Below are 21,113 nucleotides of genomic sequence, written 5' to 3'. Positions count from 1 at the left end.
AATCATTTTAGACTTTATACAAACAAGTTGATCGTGGGGCAAGAGCACGAGAGAGCATAAGAATACATTAGAGAGCGAGTACATGAGTGTGAAAAGTGCATATGACAAAAAACATGAGGGGGAAAAGGAGGAGAGAACATGTGGGTGAATGAGGATGCAAGAGACAATGTGAGGGCATGTGAAAGTACTAGAGACAATGTGTGTGTGCGAGAGAGATGGCAGGGCTGTATGTGTGCAAGAGAGAGGGGGAGAGAACTTGTGAGGGAGTGCTCGTGGGACAAGGGAAGAGGGGAGGGAAGCACGTGAAAGAGCATGATGGAGAGAGTGTGAACGAGAAAGCATGCACTGGAGAGGTCTCAGGAGGAAGCATGATGGAGAGGGTCATATGCACTTTTCACTCTCATGTACTCGCTCTCTAATGTATTCTTATGCTCTCTCGTGCTCTTGCTCCACGATCAACTTGTTTGTATAAAGTCTAAAATGATTAATGACAAATAGTTCAGGGACAGAGTGCAATAAAGAGAGTGCATCACAAAGAATGGAGAGAAAATACGAATGGATAGAACACAAGAGCATATGTTGGGGAGAGAACATGGGAGGAAACAAACAGAATGTTGGGGAAGGACAGAGAGAGAGCGTGAGTAGGAGAGAATCACAGAGTGCACAGAGATGAGCACACAAGTGAAATGCAGAGGACCTATATAATTGGGGTATGCAGGGGAGAGGCAAGAAAAACGAGAGAGGAAGATTATGGGGCAGAAGGAATGGATGATGTTACTGGTGTTGTTTCATTGATTTACATGTATGTATTGGGAGGAAATTGATTTTCCAGGGCATGCTTTGATCCCTGGAAGAACTGAGCGAGGGATAATTTTCCTGTTCAGCTACAGGATTGAGCAAATGTTTTAAAACTGCTCATTAGCAGACAGGGAAAGGTGAAGACCAGAATGCAGCTCAGCAGTGGCCATCCACCAAATGTGACAAAACCAGTGGGTACATTAACAGGCAGGTATGCAAACAAGCTTGTATGGGGAACAGGCAAACAAGCAAGACTGCAGGTGGGGTGTGATTAGGTTTCCTGTGGAATGCAGAAATGTCAGTGGTAGGAAGTATATGGTAGCTGTAAGAAAGCAACAGATTTCCTTCCACTCAAACATTGACTTCTAAAGCTAATTACTCACCTCCTTTAATGACTGAACTAGTTGATGTTTAACGAAGTGGTTCAAACATAGACTGCCCCCACTGACATTAGGGTGCCTCTTATAACATGCTCTTATAACATGCTCTATAGTTAAAAGAGTAATCTAAAAAGCTTGAAAATGCAGTGCAGCTGATTAACAACATCTGTAGACTATCAACAAATCTATAAGAGTCTAACAGTCACCATATAAACCAGACTTGCACAATCCTAGTCCTCTCATCAATACAATTATGTTTATATTCTCTGTAAAATCCTAATTTTCAAATCGCTCCATGGCTTTGCCCTCCCCTCTCAATTTCTAACCTCCTCCAGCCATCTGAGATCTCTACACTTCCTCAAATTGGCTCTAAATATGTAAGCAACATATAGTCCTTAATAAACTGCAAATGTTTTAATTCCTGAATCTCAGATCCTTACGTCTTAAGACGAGTAACCGCAGTTTCTGTCATGTTATTATAAAATACATTTTTAATACTATTAAAATATTACAGGCATCACAAATAGGAAGGTAATATACACAGCATTTAAAATAGGAAATTCCATATGGCGAGTGTGTTTACATGTAATTTTTCAATGGAAGCTGTACTATTGATAATAATAATTTCAATGGCACAAGCAGATGAGCAGTTTTCAGTGCTGAATGGGAACAGTTCACAGTAATTATAAACTTTATTATTCTAGACAGCAAAACCAGATATTCCTTCCAGAACACTGAAAATAGATGCGCTGTAACGCAGTTAAATAGTACTAAGGAGTTAATCCTATGAGCTTTCTTGCCACTGAGTCAAATTGCATTTGCACCTCTTTAAGAGCCTCAGACACAGCTGTCTAATCAATTCTACCATTCCACCATATTTGACTGCTTTGACCCGTGTCAAAGGATTTCAATGACATGTTTCTCAATCCGATGAAGACATGTCAGAGCAGAGTACATCAACAAACTTACCGTATCTGATTACTAGCTCGGTTGCCATTTCATTGCAAATAGACGAATGATACTTGAGGAACAAACTGCAAATATTCTACATTTCAAAGAGTTTGAATTGTTTGAACAATTAATGTATTAAAACCCAGTATCTAGTGGTGCTATAGATGTGCTATGTGGATAACCTATTCAAATTTGTGCTATACAGATGTGCTATATAGATAACCTATTCAAATTTAGCTGTTGTGTATTAAAAATAACTGAATGCGTGAGCCTTCATATTTAGCCCCTCAGGCACTGTTACTACTAACAAAAGGAATTTGTTAAGTTTAATAGAAGGAAAAGATTTTCACTGTTGTAGCACCAAACAAATACTCAAGCAGTCTCAGGTTATTTGTGCACATTTTTCTTGAGGTAAATGTTGAGAAAATGGAAGCTCGTTTGAAATGTTAAAATTCCACAGCCACATTAACTCAGTTTTGCTGATTGGAAGATTATACTCTTCAGCTACAGGTTCAAGATCAGGAATGTAATTTAACTGAAATATTACTGAGATACTGTAATAAAACAAGGATTAAAGCAGAGAGAATGAATAGGCAACAGAGTTAGACTACAGTAAATAAGAAAAGAGAGTTTATTCTTGCACAGAAATAAACAATTTGTTCATTAATGTTGAACACTCACCACATTGATGACAACAGGGAGCAAACAGCATCTGAAAATCATGCTCACAGTATTTTCGCCCTTCAAACTGCAAGATAAAAAAGGTAATGACTGTTAACTAATTATTTTACACCACAGCATTGTTCATTTACTTATTTTAAAAGCATAGTTTATGATCATTTTTTAAAAATTAAACCCTCGTCGGATTGTCTTACTGACACAGATGGCAAGTGTAAATGAGAAAACATTGGGAGAAATAACAAAAAGACTTGCAATTATATAGCGCCTATTACGAATATCAGATGTCCCAAAGCACTCTGCAGCCAAACCACTGAAGTGTAGTCACTGATGTAATGTGAGACAGGCAGCAACCAATTTGCACACAGCAAATTCCTACAAACAGCAATGCGATAATGGCCAGGTAATGAGTTTTGCAATGTTGATTGAGGAAAACTACCCTGGGATTACTACCCTGCTCTTCTTAGAAATAATGACCACAGGATCATTATAAATGGCAGAGAAGGCTCAAAGGGCCAAATGGCCTTTTCCTGCTCCTATTTTCTTTGACCGGAATTTCACCGCCCCGCCCGCCACAGGAATTGGAGGAGGCAAGGGGCAGAACATGGAAAACTCCGTTGACCTCGGGTGGAATTTTATGGTTTCGGGATGAGCAAAGCTGTAAAATCTCGTCCTATGTTTCCATGTCGAGAGAGTGGTCTTGTACTGGACAGAGACATGTATAGAGACAAACATTGAGACAGTTCCTAGCTTAGACCTTATACTCTATATATGTACATAGTTATGGGTAGTTAATAAAACACTTACTGTTAAATGATACAAAATTCAGAATTTCTTCATGAGCCCGATTGAGCTACATACATCTTACAACAGAGATCACAGGTTTGGACAATGCTGTCAAAGATGCCTTGGTGAGTTACTGCAGTGCATCTTATAAATGGCAGTAGTACCACACTGCATAATTGATCATTTGTCTTATATCGAGTATAAAAGTTGGAGTGTTATGGTAAGGTTATATAAGGTAAGAAGTTTAACAACACCAGGTTAAAGTCCAACAGGTTCATTTGGTAGCAAAAGCCACACAAGCTTTCGGAGCTCCAAGCCCCTTCTTCAGGTGAGTGGGAATTCTGTTCACAAACAGGGCATATAAAGACACAAACTCAATTTACATGAATAATGGTTGGAATGCGAATACTTACAACTAATCAAGTCTTTAAGAAACAAAACAACGTGAGTGGAGAGAGCATCAAGACAGGCTAAAAAGATGTGTATTGTCTCCAGACAAGACAGCCAGTGAAACTCCATGAAACTCCATGAAACATGGTGAACAATCACTGAAACAACTCTATGATGACATCAACAAGTTCCATCCCACCATCAGACTCACCATAGACTACTCTCCGGAATCGGTTGCATTCTTGGACACACGCATCTCCATTAAGGACGGTCACCTCAGCACCTCACTGTACCGCAAGCCCACGGATAACCTCACGATGCTCCACTTCTCCAGCTTCCACCCTAAACACGTTAAAGAAGCCATCCCCTACGGACAAGCCCTCCGTATACACAGGATCTGCACGGATGAGGAGGATCGCAACAGACACCTCCAGACGCTGAAAGATGCCCTCATAAGAACAGGATATAGCGCTCGACTCATTGATCAACAGTTCCAACGCGCCACAGCGAAAAACCGCACCGACCTCCTCAGAAGACAAACACGGAACACAGTGGACAGAGTACCCTTCGTCGTCCAGTACTTCCCCTTGGAGGCCTCCGGGGCAAAGAGCAAGGCTTACTGATTCTTGGAGATCTTCCTTGACATCAAACCCCATCAATTGCAGCTGGAGCAGATCCTGTATGCTTTTCTGGAGTCGGGACATGTTTTCCCCCCATCTCTCTCTCACCTTCTGAACACCTTTAAGAATGATAAGCCTTGATGTTTCCCTTGATTGCTTCTCACTAGAGCGATGGAGACTCGAAGAAAGGCTTCATGGTTCTCCAACCTTTGTAATCACTTTCAAGTTCCTCAAGGTTCTCTGGGGTCAACAGTTTTGCATTCAGCTTCGAAGTTGCCCTGCCCATCCTCTGATTTTCCAGTCAGCAAGCAGGAGGCAGTGGTTAGTGAAGAACACTGACTTGACATCAGTGGATTTGACTGTGAATGCACAGGACACAAACAAGAGGGGACAGACCAGCTTGGCTATGACCATGTCATCCATGCTGCAGTCCATCTGCAGGGTATTTGAAGACGTCGTGCAGCTTGGCTTCTTTTACCATTTCCATCAGGAATCTAGACATGGCGTCCAGTTTGCATTCGGCCTTTCCGGTTTGTCCAACCACATGGATGATGCTGTTGAAGTCACCGCCCAGAATGACTGACCGCGAAGTGGCCAGCAGCAGTGGGAGCTGCTGAAGAACTGCCAGCTGCTCACTCTTTAGTTAATCAGTCTAAGGAGAGCGTTTTTGTATCTCATGTCTGCTATAAAGGAGGTGTCTGCCCACCACCTCCTTTACTTCGGTGATGGTGAAGTTGTCACCCTGCAGTGAATTCCCAGGCCGGAGGAATGACAATTGTTTCCTCCTGACCAGATGGATGGTCCGTGGAACCACTAGCTCGACTACCATATGTAGCTGCTGAGATGCGGTATCTCACCTGGCCTGCTGTACCTGCAGAAGAGTTAAGTAAAGTTGGTCACACATCGCCAAGTATCTATAATGCTTCGCACATTGATGGATGCTATTTTTAAGCCCATTTTAAACATGTAGATTTACTAGTCTCAAAGTCTAGAATGTATTCAGTTGCAGGTTCAGGTTGCTGGATATGTTCGTGGATACCTGTGGTGTTCATAAATTGTTTCAGAATTGCAGGGCCCATAATATTGACTGGGTGACTTTGGGAGTTTCTGTAGCCATGGTGTTGTGCATTGCCCTCAGTAGGTATTGGGGTTGCAAGCCGATCTTTATCTAGGATGTTGCTGCTCCCAGTTTTCCAGAGTTGCTGTGTGTTTTGCGTTTATTTTCCTGGGTCTAGGATGTGTTGGTCGCATTTCTGCTCCCATCTACCCAAGGTTGATGTTCCCAGGACATTTTGTTGTCTTTATTGTCTGGGGTCTTTATGGCTCCCATACTGCCTTGGTGTTTAGCTGCTTATTTTGTCAGTGACAGCTAGCTTGTCCTTCCTCATCTGCCACTTTTTATTGGTCACATAAGAATATAGTCATTTAATTTCTTTAATGTTTCCACATACACCAGGGCTATTCTTGTTCTGCTGCCTCCTCTTCCACTGAATCTTCCTTTTCTGATGGGGAGTTGTCGTCCGGGAGTGCTGGGGCCTCCACCTTTTGTTAAGAAGCACTGTCTTCTTTTGCATCATCTTACACAGCGGTGTCTTTGTTCTTGTCGCTAGATGGTACTTGAGCCTCCTTTGTGGTGACTTCCATTTTCGCTCCACCATTGACGATTTGAGCGCATGTAGCATCCCGTTTTGGACAGGCCTTGTAAAGATGGCCTGCCTCCCTATACAGGTTGCAGCATTTTCTTTCTTTGCAGTCCTTAGTTGCATGTCCCTCCTGCATGCAGTTTCTATAGAAGGTGACACTATAATTAAGAGCAACATTTCCAGCTTTGCCGCAGGTGCGACACACTCATGGCTGTCCGCATAGAATAGGCAACCTTGACTTCCTCCAATGGCGAAACTGGAGGGGGTTGCAGGATGGCTCCATTCACATCTGTTCTCGAGGTCACCTTGACCTGGTGTTTGCTTGTCCAAATACAAAATTGTCTTTCACGTCAGTGCTGTTTCCATTCAGCTCCAAGTACCTGGTGAGGAACGTGAGCACGTACACCACAGGGATGTGGGAGTGGTATATGTGGAATGTGACAACCTGGTTCCGCTGCGATGGTAAAGCGAACAGCAGCGCTTCAGTCAGGATAGAAGGGAGTCCCTGGTTGCCTTTTTCCTTGAATGCCTTTGAAGCTTGATGCAACCCACAATGCTTCTGAAGGCGACGTCAAAGTATCCACTGCTGGGGAAGTCTTTCAAGCAGATGTCTGTCACTTCAAACCCGCAGCAGTCGAAAAGCACGTGATTCAAGAAGTAGGTTCAATCCACAGGCGAGTCTTCTCCCGATGGTCCTCACTGTTACTTGGGGAGTGTTCCGCACCCCGTGGCCTGGTGCTCAAGAAGCTGCTGCAGCCATCGCTCAAACACTGAATCGTGCTGTACCAGCATTAGGTCTAAACCAAAGGCTTATACTAGTATGGAGAACTAACAATAGCAGCAGAGCTCAAACGTTGTTTTCTTCTGTGTCTTCTTCAATCCACATCAAAATCCACTCACTCTCTGCAAAAACTGATGTGAACAGAAACTACGCTTGAGCAAAGTTTTTATTTTATTCCTTTTTTAAAGTTTCAGACGCCAATGTGCAGAGTGGATACGGCAAGCCCTTAATCCATCTCCTTGTTTGCTCCAAAAACCAATTCAATTTCAAATTGAATTCAATTCATGGTCCCCACAAGAGAGACGTAAAAGATCCAAGCTGACAAGAAAAGGCATTGCACTCCATCAAGGGCTTGATCTGATGTTTGCTCTTTGCCAAAGGAAGCAATATTTGCTGCACACAATAGGTGGCAGTAGGACAAGTTGCTGGTATTAAAAGAACATAGAACATGGAACAGTACAGGCCCTTCGGCCCACGATGTTGTGCCGAACCTTTTCCGAAACCAAGATCAAGCTATCCCACTCCCTATCATTCTAGTGTACTCCATGTGCCTATTCAATAACCGCTTGAAAGTTCCTAAAGTGTCCGATTCCACTATCACTGCAGGCAGTCCATTCCACACCCCAACCACTCACTGAGTAAAGAACCTACCTCGTATATCCCTCCTATATCTTCCACCATGAACCTTATAGTTATGCCCCTAGTAATAGTGACATCCACCCGAGGAAATAGTCTCTGAATGTCCACTCTATCTATCCTCCTCATCATCTTATAAACCTCTATTAAGTCACCTCTCAACCTCCTCCGCTCTAAAGAGAAAAGCCCTAGCTCCCTCAACCTTTCCTCATAAGACCTACCCTCCAAACCAGGCAGCATCCTGGTAAATCTCCTTTGCACTCTTTCCAGCGCTTCCACATCCTTCTTATAGTGAGGTGGCCAGAACTGCACACAATATTCCAAATGTGGTCTCACCAAGGTCTGTACAGTTGCAACATAACCCCACGGCTCTTAAACTCCAACCCCCTGTTAATAAACGCTAACACACTATAGGCCTTCTTCACAGCTCTATCCACTTGAGTGGCAACCTTCAGAGATCTGTGGATATGAACCCCAAGATCTCTCTGTTCCTCCACATTCCTCAGAACCCGACCTTTGACCCTGTAATCTGCATTCAAATTTGTCTGACCAAAATGAATCACCTCGCACTTATCAGGGTTAAACTCCATCTGCCATTTTTCGGCCCAGCTCTGCATCCTATCAATGTCTCTTTGCGGCCTACAACAGCCCTCCACCTCATCCACTACTCCACCAATCTTGGTGTCATCTGCAAATTTACTGATCCACCCTTCAGCCCCCTCCTCCAAGTCATTTATAAAAATCACAAATAGCAGAGGACCCAGCACTGATTCTTGTGGTACACCGCTGGTAACTGGTCTCCAGTCTGAAGATTTTCCATCCACCACCACCCTCTGTCTTCTATGAGATATGATGTGGAGATGCCGGCGTTGGACTGGGGTAAACACAGTAAGAGTTTTAACAACACCAGGTTAAAGTCCAACAGGTTTATTTGGTAGCAAATGCCATTAGCTTTCGGAGCGCTGCTCCTTCGTCAGATGGAGTGGAAATCTGCTCTCAAACAGGGCACAGAGACACAAAATCAAGTTACAGATTCTGTAACTTCTGTATCAAGTTTCTGTAACTTGATTGGACTTAACAGCCTGCCTGGACCTGCAGAGTTTCACTGGCTGTCTTGTCTGGAGACAATACACATCTTTTTAGCCTGTCTTGATGCTCTCTCCACTCACGTTGTTTGTATCTTAAAGACTTGATTAGCTGTAAGTATTCGCATTCCAACCATTATTCATGTAAATTGAGTCTGTGTTTGTGAACAGAATTCCCACTCACCTGAAGAAGGGGCTTGGAGCTCCGAACGCTCGTGTGGCTTTTGCTACCAAATAAACCTGTTGGACTTTAACCTGCTGTTGTTAAGCTTCTTACTGTGTTTACCCCAGTCCAACGCCGGCATCTCCACATCATGCCTCAAAAGCAGCCAGCATAATTAAGGACCCATGAACCCCGGACATACTCTCTTCCACCTTCTTCCGTCAGGAAAAAGATAAAAAGGGGTGGCATGGTGGCACAGTGGTTAGCACTGCTGCCTCACACCGTCAGGGACCCCGGTTCGATTCCTGGCTTGGGGCACTGTCTGTTTGGAGTCTGCACGTTCTCCCCATGTCTGCGTAGGTTTCCTCCGGTTTCTTCCCACAGTCCAAAGATGTGCGGGTTAGGTTGATTGGCCATGCTAAATTGCCCCATAGCGTCAGGGATACATGGGGTTACGGGAATCGGGCCTGGGTGGGATTGTGGTCGGTGTAGTCTCGATGGGCCGAATGGCCTCCTTCTGAGCTGTAAGGATTCTATGAAAAGTCTGAGGTCACGTACCAACTGACTCAAGAACTGCTTCTTCCTTGCTGCCATATGACTCTTGAATGGACCTACCTCGTATTAAGTTGATCTTTCGCAACACCCTAGCTATGCCTGTAAGACTAGAGGGATTTGGGTGTCCTCGTTCATGAGTCACAGAAAATAGCATGCAGGTACAGTGGATAATAAAGAAAGCGCATGGAATGTTGGCACTTATAGCTAAAGGAATAGAATATAAAGGCAAGGAAGTATTGTTGCAAATATACAAGGCATTGGTGAAACCACACCTGGAGTATTGTGCATAGTTTTGGTCCCCTCATTTGAGGAAAGATGTAGTGGCATTGGAGGCAGTTCAGAGGAGATTCACTAGATTGATTCCAGAGATGAGGGGTTTGTTGTATGAAGGGAGATTGAACAGTTTAGGCCTATACTCTCTGGAATTTAGAAGAATGTGGGGAAATCAAATTGAGGTATACAAGATGATAAAAGGTATGGATAAGATAGACGTGAAGCAAATGCTTCCTCTTGGGGGCATTCTAGGACAAGAGGCCATAGTCTTAGGATTAAGGGGTAGCAAATTTAAAACAGAGTTGAGGAGAAACTACTTATCCCAAAGGGTTGTGAATCTGTGGAATTCGCTATCCCAAAGTGTGGTGGATGGTGGGACAGTGAGTAAATTTAAATTTAAGGAGCAGTTAGACAGATTTTAATTGGTAATGGGTTGCAGCTTTATGGGGGGGAAGGCAGGAAAATGGGGATGAGGAGCATATCAGCCATGATCGAATGGCGGATCAGACTCGATGGACTGAATGGCCTAACTCTGCTCCTATATCTAATGAACTTATGAACTACATTCTGCATCAACTCCTTTCCTTCTCTATGAACAGCATGCTTTGTCTGTATAGCGTGCAAGAAACATTTTCTTTTACTGTATACTAATACATGTGGCAATAATAAATCAAATCAAGTGAAGAATAGTTCAGAAATAGAAGGTAACAGTTAAGGGACAAATGCAAGGCAGTCCCAAGGTGGATTTGTTGTACATGTGCATAAATACATACAATATATTAAATAAAGTTGGTGGACTGCAGGCACAAGTCATTACATGGAACCAAAGGATAATAAGAGACCTGGGAGGATTGGGGAATTAAAATATTCAAGAAAGAAATGAAAAATAAAAAAAGGAGGGCGGTGCAGACGATGACAGCATTGATCAAATGAATTATTATACTTCTGGAAATATACATCAATGAGGGAGTTAGAGATATAACCCATTTAGTTAGATTTAAGGAACAATAGAGCAATAAGAGGGCAATCAGGGTTAGGATTCCCTAGCATGAAAGGGCATCTAAAAGTCATTTTTAATGTAAATAGTAAATGTGTGGACAAAGAAAACATGGGGCAATTTGGAACCTAAAAACACATCTTCTTGTGGAGGCAAGGGTACTGCTTAGGTATTCACTAAAGTAGTTGCTACCTATGTCACATAAAGAAGGTACTAGCAACAGAAAAATAAAAATAAAGAGGAAGTATGTAAAAGTGTGGAAGTCCTCCACAGAGGGAGGTCACTCAGTCCAGATGGGATCCATCCAAGTTTACTGAAAGGGTATAAACTACACAGACTGGTCACAAGCTTTTAATCCTGGCACATGGGGTAAGTGCCAGAGGAAGATTGCATGTGTTACACCCCTGTTCAAAAAGAGCGAGAAGAATAAACCTGGCAATTAGAGATTGGTCAACATTATGGTTTTGGGAAACTTTTAAAGAGAAAATAATCCAGGACACAATTAACTGGCAATCAGAAAATAATGGACAAATATTAAAGTAAGCTCAAATTTGCAGAAGTTTAATTGTTTTTGGTAAACTTGATTGACCTTTTTTGTGAATTATTGGAAAGGGTTAATGAGAATACTGAGGCTGATATTACGTATATGAACTTTTAAAAAGCAATCAATAAAGTAGCACACAATGGACATTAGTAAAATTAAAGGTTTGTGATTGAAAGGACAGTGGCACTGTGAATATGAAATTGGCTAAGGGACAGAAAACAAAGTATTGTGAGGGAAGTCATTAGTCACATCATTGTGGCCTTCCCCAACAGCATGTATTCAGACCATTGTGGTTCTCAAATATATTAATGACTTGGACTTAGGTACATAGTGTATCATTTTAAAGTTTGCAGAAAAGTTCAGAAAATGCAACAAATACTGAAGATGATGGTAACAGATTTCAGGAGGACAGACAGACAGACTGTGAAATGGGTGGATACCATGAAGTGATGTATGTTGATAAGAATGAGGTGACGCAAGATAAACTTGGTACAATTTTAAAAGGAGTGCGGGAACAGAGATCTGGGCATGTATGCACACAAATCTTTGGAGGTGCCAAGACAATGAGAAGGCTGTTAAAAAAGCCTGTAGGGATTCTTGGCTTTATTAATGGAGCTATAAAATATAAAAGTAAGGAAATTGTGTTATTTCTTTACAAAGTTAGATTTCAGCTGGATCACTGTTCAATTCCAGGTCCCACACTTTAGAAACAGTTTCGAGATAGTAGGGGTGGGGGTGGCTTGGTGTCTAAAGTTGTTTGCTAATCCATGAATTTTGACACTTTTACCATGACTAATCATCCAGGATTTTCTCCAAATATTTTCTTTGATAGAAATCACCATATCACCCTCACCATATCACCCTCACCATATCTGCATGTATGTTCTGAGATCAACGATACAATTTATTTCCTTCGAAAAATACTGTTCTCTAAGCTTTAGACTTCACCCCTCAACAATACTGGGTCAGTGCCATATTGAAGGAATGCAAACAGAGATGCAAATTTATAGAGATTTTCTGAGCTGCCCAGATAGCTATGCTGAGGTCAAGAGCCACAAAATGTGGAAATTATTAGAGACAAGTCATCATCTGCTAAAATAGTTGCGAAACAGGAAATGATCTTCAGCATTGAGAAACTCATTTATCAAAGATTTAATTGACTGTACAGCTGTCCCACAAGTATCAACTCACCTCATAGAAGAGTCCCTCTGGGAATTGTTGGAAGCACTGAGCGCAGACGAAACACTGTTCATGATACAGCTCTCCATTACTGTTCACAATTCTTTCAGCAGGTGCAAAGCCACTTTTGCATCGCTCGCACATGGCATTAGCCAGAGCATTTGCCATGTTGCTGCAATAGAAGAAAGAGATGATACATTAAGAGTTAAACTGACATTGTATGCCACTACACTGATATGAATTAACTTGCCAAACATGTGATTTTAAAAGGATTTAGGATTGAACCTGAAAGGCCCATGTTCTTATTTCTTCATTCTCCCCACCATTCCCTCAACACTCGACAAAAACAAACAAGTTTCCAGGAATGTACACATTTTTAAAGGAATTGCCATTAATGTTATAGGAGCCTCCTGCATGAGTAGTTTAACACAATTCATGAGCTGATAAGCAGGCATCAATTCCGAACATAGCTCTGCATCCAAATAATCAATTTCTAAAGCTCCATGGTGCAAATTATTAGGTCAAAATCCAATGTACACAAAACATCTAATCTCCTGTAACATTGTGTACACAGTAAGAGTTTTAACAACACCAGGTTAAAGTCCGACAGGTTTATTTGGTAGCAAATGCCATTAGCTTTCGGAGCCCTGCTCCTTCGTCAGATGGAGTGGATATCTGCTCCATCTGACGAAGGAGCAGGGCTCCAAAAGCTAATGGCATTTGCTACCAAATAAACCTGTTGGACTTTAACCTGGTGTTGTTAAAACTCATACTGTGTTTACCCCAGTCCAACGCCGGCATCTCCACATCATGACTAACATTGTGTACAAGCAGAGAAATTTTGAGTACAGTTCTAATATTTAGCTAGTAACATAGTTAGGACCACTTGCCAGCTCTCACCATTTGGGCAGTTAGGCTAAATAGGTCTCAAGGTTAATTAAAAGTTAATTGTCACTGGAATTTGCTCTAAATGGGCAGACGCTTGGCTTCGCTCCATGAGGGAGGGCTGTTTTACCTATCACTTGAAAGTTACAGAAAAAGGATAAAATAGTTAAGATACTCTCTTCTTTTGTGCACTTTAATGCAAGATAATATTAAAACAATAAATCACAAGTGAATTGTGAGAAATGTCTGGAATGAGATAGTTTTTTAAAAAAATACAGCCATACATGATACAAATGACAGTATAATGGGAGGGCAAACACAACAGGAGGGAAGAATTGAAGACATTCTACAGAATCTTACAGAGTAGTTTTTGGCCTTCATCATCTAAACATTTAGCAACGCTTGGGCAGAGCATAAGCAGGGTAAATTAATAGGGAGGATGGAACTTTATAGAATTCACTGGATTTTCTTGCTATTAATTTTAATGCAAAGAAAATCGGATAAGTATATTTCCAGTACGCAATATTCTTTTCTGCAGTTTGTCAGGGAATGCTCAAGACCAGGTAGTAAAAATAAAATTCTCCTCCAGTATCTCTCTTTTGAGGGAACAATCAAAATTGGTAAAAGTCTGTCTGAAGTGACAAAGTAAATGGATGAAGTGAAAAAGTATGTCCATTTTGATTGTTTAGAATGAAGGGAATGAAGGTTTCTATGTTCTATTCCATTATGCTTTGTCCTACCTCTAGCATTACAGCCTCCAGCTGCCAGAGTACTACTTGTTGGGATAAATGTCTACATCTCCCCTTCTTCATCAAAAATGCTGTCAAAACACATCCTTCAGTCATCTCTTCCTTACTTCTCTTTTTCCACTTGTCAACCATTTGCACTTTTACGCCCATCCGAGAAGCACTTTAAAATTTTTCTTAAAACATTGGAGGTACCACCTAAACAAGTTGTGTCATTCTCAATACAACAAAATCCCAACTCTAGTTCAGAGCAGTACTGAAAAGATTTGGAAACTCAAGAATCACTTGGATAATGCTTTGGCTTTGCTTTAATCAGATATCAGCAGAGCAACAATATTAGAATAATTGGCAAGACATGGCGGAAGAGATCCAAAATTCCAACCACTCAAACAAGCACTTCCTCAAAGTTGCGACAAAGGCTCAAGGGGTTCCCAAAGACAGGAGCAAACATGCTATTTTCCAGGCCAAGATTCTTAGTTTATATGATTAAATTGTTTTCACATGTCTCTAGTCTCTTGGCCATCAATGGTAATGTTCATTTCATGACAATTGGAATAGCCATATCCGATTTGTAATGTTTACAGCAAAAACAGCAACTTATACAGAACAATTGATAGCACGCTCCAGTGCAAACCTCCTGCTACAACAATGAAGTGTCAAGTTTACTGTAGAAGTGATATGTGAATTTGCAGGGTTGTGTAGAAATCTCAACACTATTTTGTATTGACAAACATCCATCGAAAAATTCATCTGAGCAAAAACACAACAAAAGATAACAGGGCACCAAAAATCATAACTTACAATCTGGCGTAAAAGTCACAGAACTCCTTATATATTTTTATATCACTCCGTCTTCTCTGTAATTTTGCCACAGCTTTCTGATTTTCATCGCTTTCAATGGCTTCTGGGCCACCATTGATGCTAGTATGGTGGACTACTTCTGTCTCTGGAAGCATGTAGGTCAATGTTTTTTCTTCAGGATCCATGGTATATTGTTAAAATGGTCCAAACACAAACACCGTCTGATGCTGAAGACAATCTGAGCAAACACAATGTGCTGCGCAATTTACAAAATGTTGCCTGATGATTACTGTAACACGCTCTTCCCAAACTGTGTAAACTTTTCCAACTCTCAGAGAGAGGAGAGTCAGCATAACCTTCTGGGGAAATGTTACAGCTTCAAATTAAGAGTTCTGCCAAGAGAAAGGTCAGAATGCCATTGGTATGATTCATAGGATCTCATAGCAAGTACGTGAAGCAACACTGCTGAACTTGGTATGGCTGCTTTAACAACTTTATGAGAAAATGGCTGTCACATCGATTCAGTAGTCATTCTGAAGATCTTACAGATGATTTAATTCATAAAAATGTAGAAAAATTATGGATTCTGTCATCATCAATATTTATTATCCCTTTAAGGACTTATGGTGGATTTCTGTACAAAAGAACCTCTAATTTTAATTTACTCCAAAAAGTGCAGTGAATAAAATAAATAACCTATTACTCCACTTTTTTTAATTGCAAAAATATATAGAAAGTATTTTTTGAGGATATTTTCTTAATGCGCACATACAATAACTTGGTATTTCCTATGGCAATAATAGAGATTACTCGACTAAAACTGACAGCAACTTCTGGAGTCTTTACATGTGCAGAATAACGCAGAAATGCAGAAGGGGCTGTCAGTGGGTTTATGCCCCTCCAAAGGGCCCACTGTCGAGGTTTCCACAGGTTGCAAACTCCATTGCAATCATGATTTGACAAAAGCTTTGACAGTTAATCTTGCTGTAGAAACCCGTGAAAAAGGACACCTTGTTTAACGAAGTGTAACTCTATTTTTAATGGTTCATCAACTTCAGACTTATTACTAAACAGACTTACTGGCCCTCAAATTTCAATTTTATCTTTGTGCAATGTCAAATTTCCCCTTAATGCTAACAAAAAAAAAAGCATTTTTTTCCATTTTGCCTGAAGTTTATTTATTGTAGCTTCCATCTCACTACCTGAAAACTTAAATGAAAAGTGCTTTTAATTTTCTGGTTTGATGTTGTGAATGCTATGATGCGATTGGATCATTATCAGCTTGTGGCAAAACTGCTGTTGTGTGGCAAGACATCCCCTTACCTTTGTGTCAGATCCAAACTGATGTCAGGAAAGGGGAAATCCACACGTTAAGAGATTGCTCTGACTTTGTGGGCATCTTTTTTTTTTGAGGTCATTGGCAAGCACCATTGTTTCACCTCTGGCCGCAAAATCTGAACCAATCTATCTTCAAAGTCATAGCGAATTTAGTTCTCCAAAGCTTGGAGAATTTGTTTCATCTTCTCTGAAATACTCATCAGCAAGTTTGAAATGTTAACAATAAAGCGCAACTAAAATTAGAAAAAAGCCATGTCTACATTACAAATTTAATGTAATCTTGTCTGATACGAAGAAAGGTTTTACAGCTCTCATTAAACACCAACATAGTAAAAAGTTACAATTTAGTCTCCAAATATTATCATTGCACTCTACTGGAGGAGGACTTTTACACAGTAAAGCACATGAGCAGCGGTGCCTTCTGAATATTTTCTCCCATTCCACAAATAGGCACACATGGTAGTCACATTTCCAAACTAGGTGCTTGATGACAACAGCTGCTTAAAATGGTTTAATTTGGAAATACTCTGCCGCCCGGACTGATTTAAAGAGGATATTTACAGATATGGTGTCATTAATAGTAGAATACAATTACCATATAATACCAATCCAAAAATTGGTTACTAGGAAGTTCTCTGTTTCAATGCTTACTCTTTACAGTAGCCAAGGACATACAATAAACAATGATCATCTATCTGCAACAAGCCAATTACTGTTAAATATACATCAGGAATTAGTAGCTCCCTTCCTCCCTAACATTATTAGGTTCATTGCACAACAGACCATAGGAGGAGTACTAAAGCAGTGCTGTAATATCAAAGGTGCTATCTTTCAGACAAGATATTATGCAGAGAAACATCTTTCTCACAGAAGTAAACAGGCTGTGTTTGTGAAAAACATTATATATAAACGTAAGTTATTTCATTCTTGAGAACTAAAGGTGTAAATGCAACATCTGCTTTACAGTTATTAACTCAACTAGTTCAATGGTATTCCTTTAAATTATAGCTAATTATGTCTTGCAGTGATATGTAACATAGCCATCTTAATACAATAAATAAAAAACATCTGATTCAACCACCTTGACCTTAGCCCTACCTCCTTTCAGTCTAAACAGCTTACTTCATTAGCACAGGAAATGTTTTGTGGAGGTTAACTATTCATCTACATACCCGACTTGCATAATGCCAATCACCGCATTATAATTAGCAATTCCAGTTTGTCATAATCATTCAAGAATAACATATTAAGAAGCTCTAATCAATGCAACATATAGCGTGGTAGCAAATCAGACCACAGAGGGGAAGAGGGAAGCTATACACCAGGGGGTGGGATAGCAGCTGTTGTTGAGCAGCTCCCAATGCTTGTCCACAACTTGGAGCCTTGGCCTTGGAGCCAAGGCTCATGCGTGCACATGTAATGGTGTCTTGGCACTAATCCCAGGGCTGTCCCACCAGAATCTCTGCTCAATAGTCTTGGAGCTCATAACCCCAAATGATTGGCCCATGACCCCGATGGTTTGGGAACACCTAACCTATCTGCTGCCATCACCACTGGCTGAAATGTTGTGTTCAAAAGAGTCGAAGATGGCAAGAGCATGTTAATTAAAGTTTGATTTTCAGGATCAAATCATCATTTCACTATCGAAAACATGCATTATCTTAGGACTTTCTTTAATGTTACAAAGCTATCTATAAGTAGGTAAGTGAACTATTGGTATTTATTTAAATAATTTAATTCCATTATCAAAGTAACATGCTACTTTGTTCAAGCATTTTATCCCATCATCCTTCTCAGCTTAGCTGGAAGCCTCTTTAAATCAGCTATCCATCTGCGGGAAACCTGGGAGAAAGGTTTATTGTGTGTGCAGCTCACACATGCACATACTCCAGGCAGTTTTCTTGCAGCCACGAGCTGTTTGCACACCCACCACTTGTCACACTTCCAGTGAAGTTATTCGGGTATTGGTTGGAGCTACTGGAGGTGCATTAGCCGGGTGAAGGCGTAAGAACTGGTGGAGAAAGAGCTGCTGTGGAATGAAGAGTGGGTGGATGGACTGGATTGGAGTTACAAAGATTTTGATGAGGATTTCAAGGACCACAGCTTGGAGTGTCTGCAACTTCTAGAAAGTCAAATAAAGTAGAAAAAAAAATTGTGATCTGCATGCATAATGGAGCAGGTCCAGCAGGTAAATACTTACCTGGTTTCTGCTTTTTACAGATTCACTATAATTATATGCAAGATCATAAGAAATAGGAGAAGTAGGCCATTTGGCCCCTCGAGCCTGCTCCACAAACCTGAGACCATGGCCGAGAGATCTGGAGTAAGTCTCAAACCCAGAGCCGACTTGCTCAGAAGCTGGATTGTTGAGATTACAGAATAAAAAGACATACATAGTGCAGCACAGTGGTTAGCACTGCAGCCTCACAGCATCAGGGGCCTGGGTTCAATTCTGGCCTTGGATGACTATCCTTGTGGAGTTTGCTCATTCTCCCCATGTCTGCATGGGTTTCCTCTGGGTGCTCCAGTTTCCTCCCACAGTCCAAAGATGTGCAAGTTAGGTAGGTTGGTCGTGCTAAATTGAATTGCCCCTTCGTGTCCCACGATGTGTAGGTTAAATAAAGTAGCCATGGTACAATGCACTGGGTTACAGGGATAGGGTGGCGGGGGCAGGGTAAGATGCTGAGTAATGGGCTGAATGGCTCCTTCTGCAGTGGAGAGATTCTATGTATTTTATACAGTGAATGTGTTAATTGTTAAAAGCATGTTAGTTAAATTAGAAGGGGCTGGAATGGGAACCTGGTAACCATCTCCTGTTAAGTGCATAATCAATTTAACAGCACGAGTTTGTCCGTTTCTTGTGTACCTTGTTTCCTCCCCCACCACACATTTGCTCTGTTTAAGTAAATCCAGCAGAAAGAGCTTGTAAACAAAGGCACTCCGCTACAGGCAAAGTGACATTTTCAAAGTGCCTACAATAACATTTGCAAATTGCAGTAATTGGTGTCATGTAATCAATCCAACGAGATAAAGTCCAGCCAAAGTTAGCACACCTGCCTGATCAAACACGGGATTGATTATTTCTAATGATGAAAATTCTAATTCTAAGAGATCAATGCAAGAAAGACACCCAGTTTTGAGCTTTGTTGTGGTTTTTGATTGTTTTACATATTGAAGACGGGAATGGGTTAATGAACCTTGTAACACTTAGCATTGAGACCCGACCTCTGTAATACTTAGAGATTTGTGAGAAGCACTGTAGAGATCATTGTTTTCATGCATCCAAACCAGATAAGAGGAACAGCTGTCCCTGCTGTTCCCAGCTAATCGTGTTCAGGAATATGGCTAACCCAGCTCGTATAAGCTAAGCTAGACTCCATTTTATGTTCTTTTATATTATGTACCTTTGTTTAACATGATGGAGCTGACATGTATGCCTTCTGTGACTGTATAGTAATAGATTCATATATATTCATTATATACTATTCATCATTACTGATATAAATTGCTATATAGGCTCCTGTATTTTAGTTAACCAGTTTATGCAAACTTATAATCTAAACAACCCACAGGATTCCACATGATGGCGACAAAGCAGATATTCGCAGCCTTGAGGTGGCCACGGTTACACGGGAAAGACAGAACTGCCGAGGCAGCAATAATCATGGGAAGATGCGGACATGACCAGGGGTGAAAATATATGTATAAATGTTTGCTCTTGACCTGTATTCAGTGAGAAGTCTGGAGACCGCGTTAGGGATCGGACTTCTCCCACAACTGTGAAAATAAACCACTGTACTTTGACTCACGACTAGTCTCAGAGGTATTATTTACCTATAACAATATCCATCATGTAGCATGTTTACATTAATTCTCTGGGGCGGGGAGCTTTTAACGTGCATGCACTTGCAACTCAAGCCAGGTGGTCCCATAGGATTGGATTTGGAGATCTGCAGCGAAGCCACACACTCATTGCTGACCTCTGAAAAACTTTCTACAAATATCTCAATTTCTGTGGTGTGGAACCTCCCTTCCCCAACATTGTTTTTGGTGTGAAATCATGGTGTCCAGCAAAACATTATATCATCACAAAAGCAGGGTAAAGAACCAATCACACAGAAGCATTCTTACAGACAGGAACCCCTTCACCTTTATTTCTTAAAAATATAGTGATTACTTTTGTTTTTAAAAGTGTAATTTATCATAACGGAGAGATCTGACATTCAGTAAATATAAAATTATTCTTTCAAGGTCAGTGAGGCTGTTAAGCGATAATTAGCACACTTAAAAAAATCCAGTTACATCACATTCAACGTGTAACTTTTACAAGTGCTCTTACAACCAGACTAATTGCAATCAGGATCCCTAAACCAGGAATTCTAAATCCATTCATTTCCAATTGACTGCTACTGAGGGAACCTCAGCACACCTTCTGGAGAAACACTGAACTATTAAAGCAACATCTGGATTTCTATGCAATTCTGCCCATGTGTGGATTCAAAATGTTGCTGTCAGCTTTAGAAGGGTAATGACAGCAAATATTGACCGTTTCATTGTCATTATTATCACAAAATCCAATTATATAATGCTCAGCAATTCTGAGAATTCATTGCAATTTCCCTTTACATAAAGTAATGGACTACTGTGGTTTAATAACAATAGATTTACCTTGGCAGTGTAAATCAAGTAAAAAATATGTTTTCTAGCTACAGTAAATTTGAATAATCAAAACAGATTTGACATGAATTGGGTGAGCAAGATTTTTCTGCTTGGCACAATTAACATTTGCAAAAGAACCAGGCAAGTGTAGTCCTATAACGGGATTGGTTGATGTTTCCAATATTCTGTCAACTACGTAAAAAGTTTAAAGTAAATGCTAAATGA

The 21,113-nt window shown here is 40.8% G+C and overlaps 1 protein-coding gene across 10 annotated transcripts in view; it reads right to left on the bottom strand.

Annotated features, from left to right (window-relative positions):
* LOC144499698 (LIM and senescent cell antigen-like-containing domain protein 1) overlaps window positions 1-21,113 on the bottom strand; it is a 118,985-nt gene that overhangs the window by 23,421 nt on the left and 74,451 nt on the right. For 7 of the 10 annotated variants that reach the window (XM_078221994.1, XM_078221991.1, XM_078221992.1 and 4 more), the window contains 2 exons: window positions 12,472-12,631; window positions 2,811-2,877 (listed from right to left, as the gene is read on the bottom strand). In XM_078221994.1, the coding sequence (XP_078078120.1) occupies window positions 2,811-2,877; window positions 12,472-12,631 (227 nt within the window). Of the gene's footprint in view, window positions 1-2,810; window positions 2,878-12,471; window positions 12,632-14,891; window positions 15,231-21,113 lie in introns of those variants that run through there. The other 3 variants (XM_078221986.1, XM_078221987.1, XM_078221996.1) reach the window with 2 other exon arrangements.

The sequence above is a fragment of the Mustelus asterias genome, chromosome 10, assembly GCF_964213995.1.
Source record: "Mustelus asterias chromosome 10, sMusAst1.hap1.1, whole genome shotgun sequence".
Classification (NCBI taxonomy): domain Eukaryota; kingdom Metazoa; phylum Chordata; class Chondrichthyes; order Carcharhiniformes; family Triakidae; genus Mustelus; species Mustelus asterias.
The sequence above is the reverse complement of the archived record's forward strand: the minus strand, read 5'-3'. Positions and strand labels throughout refer to the sequence as shown.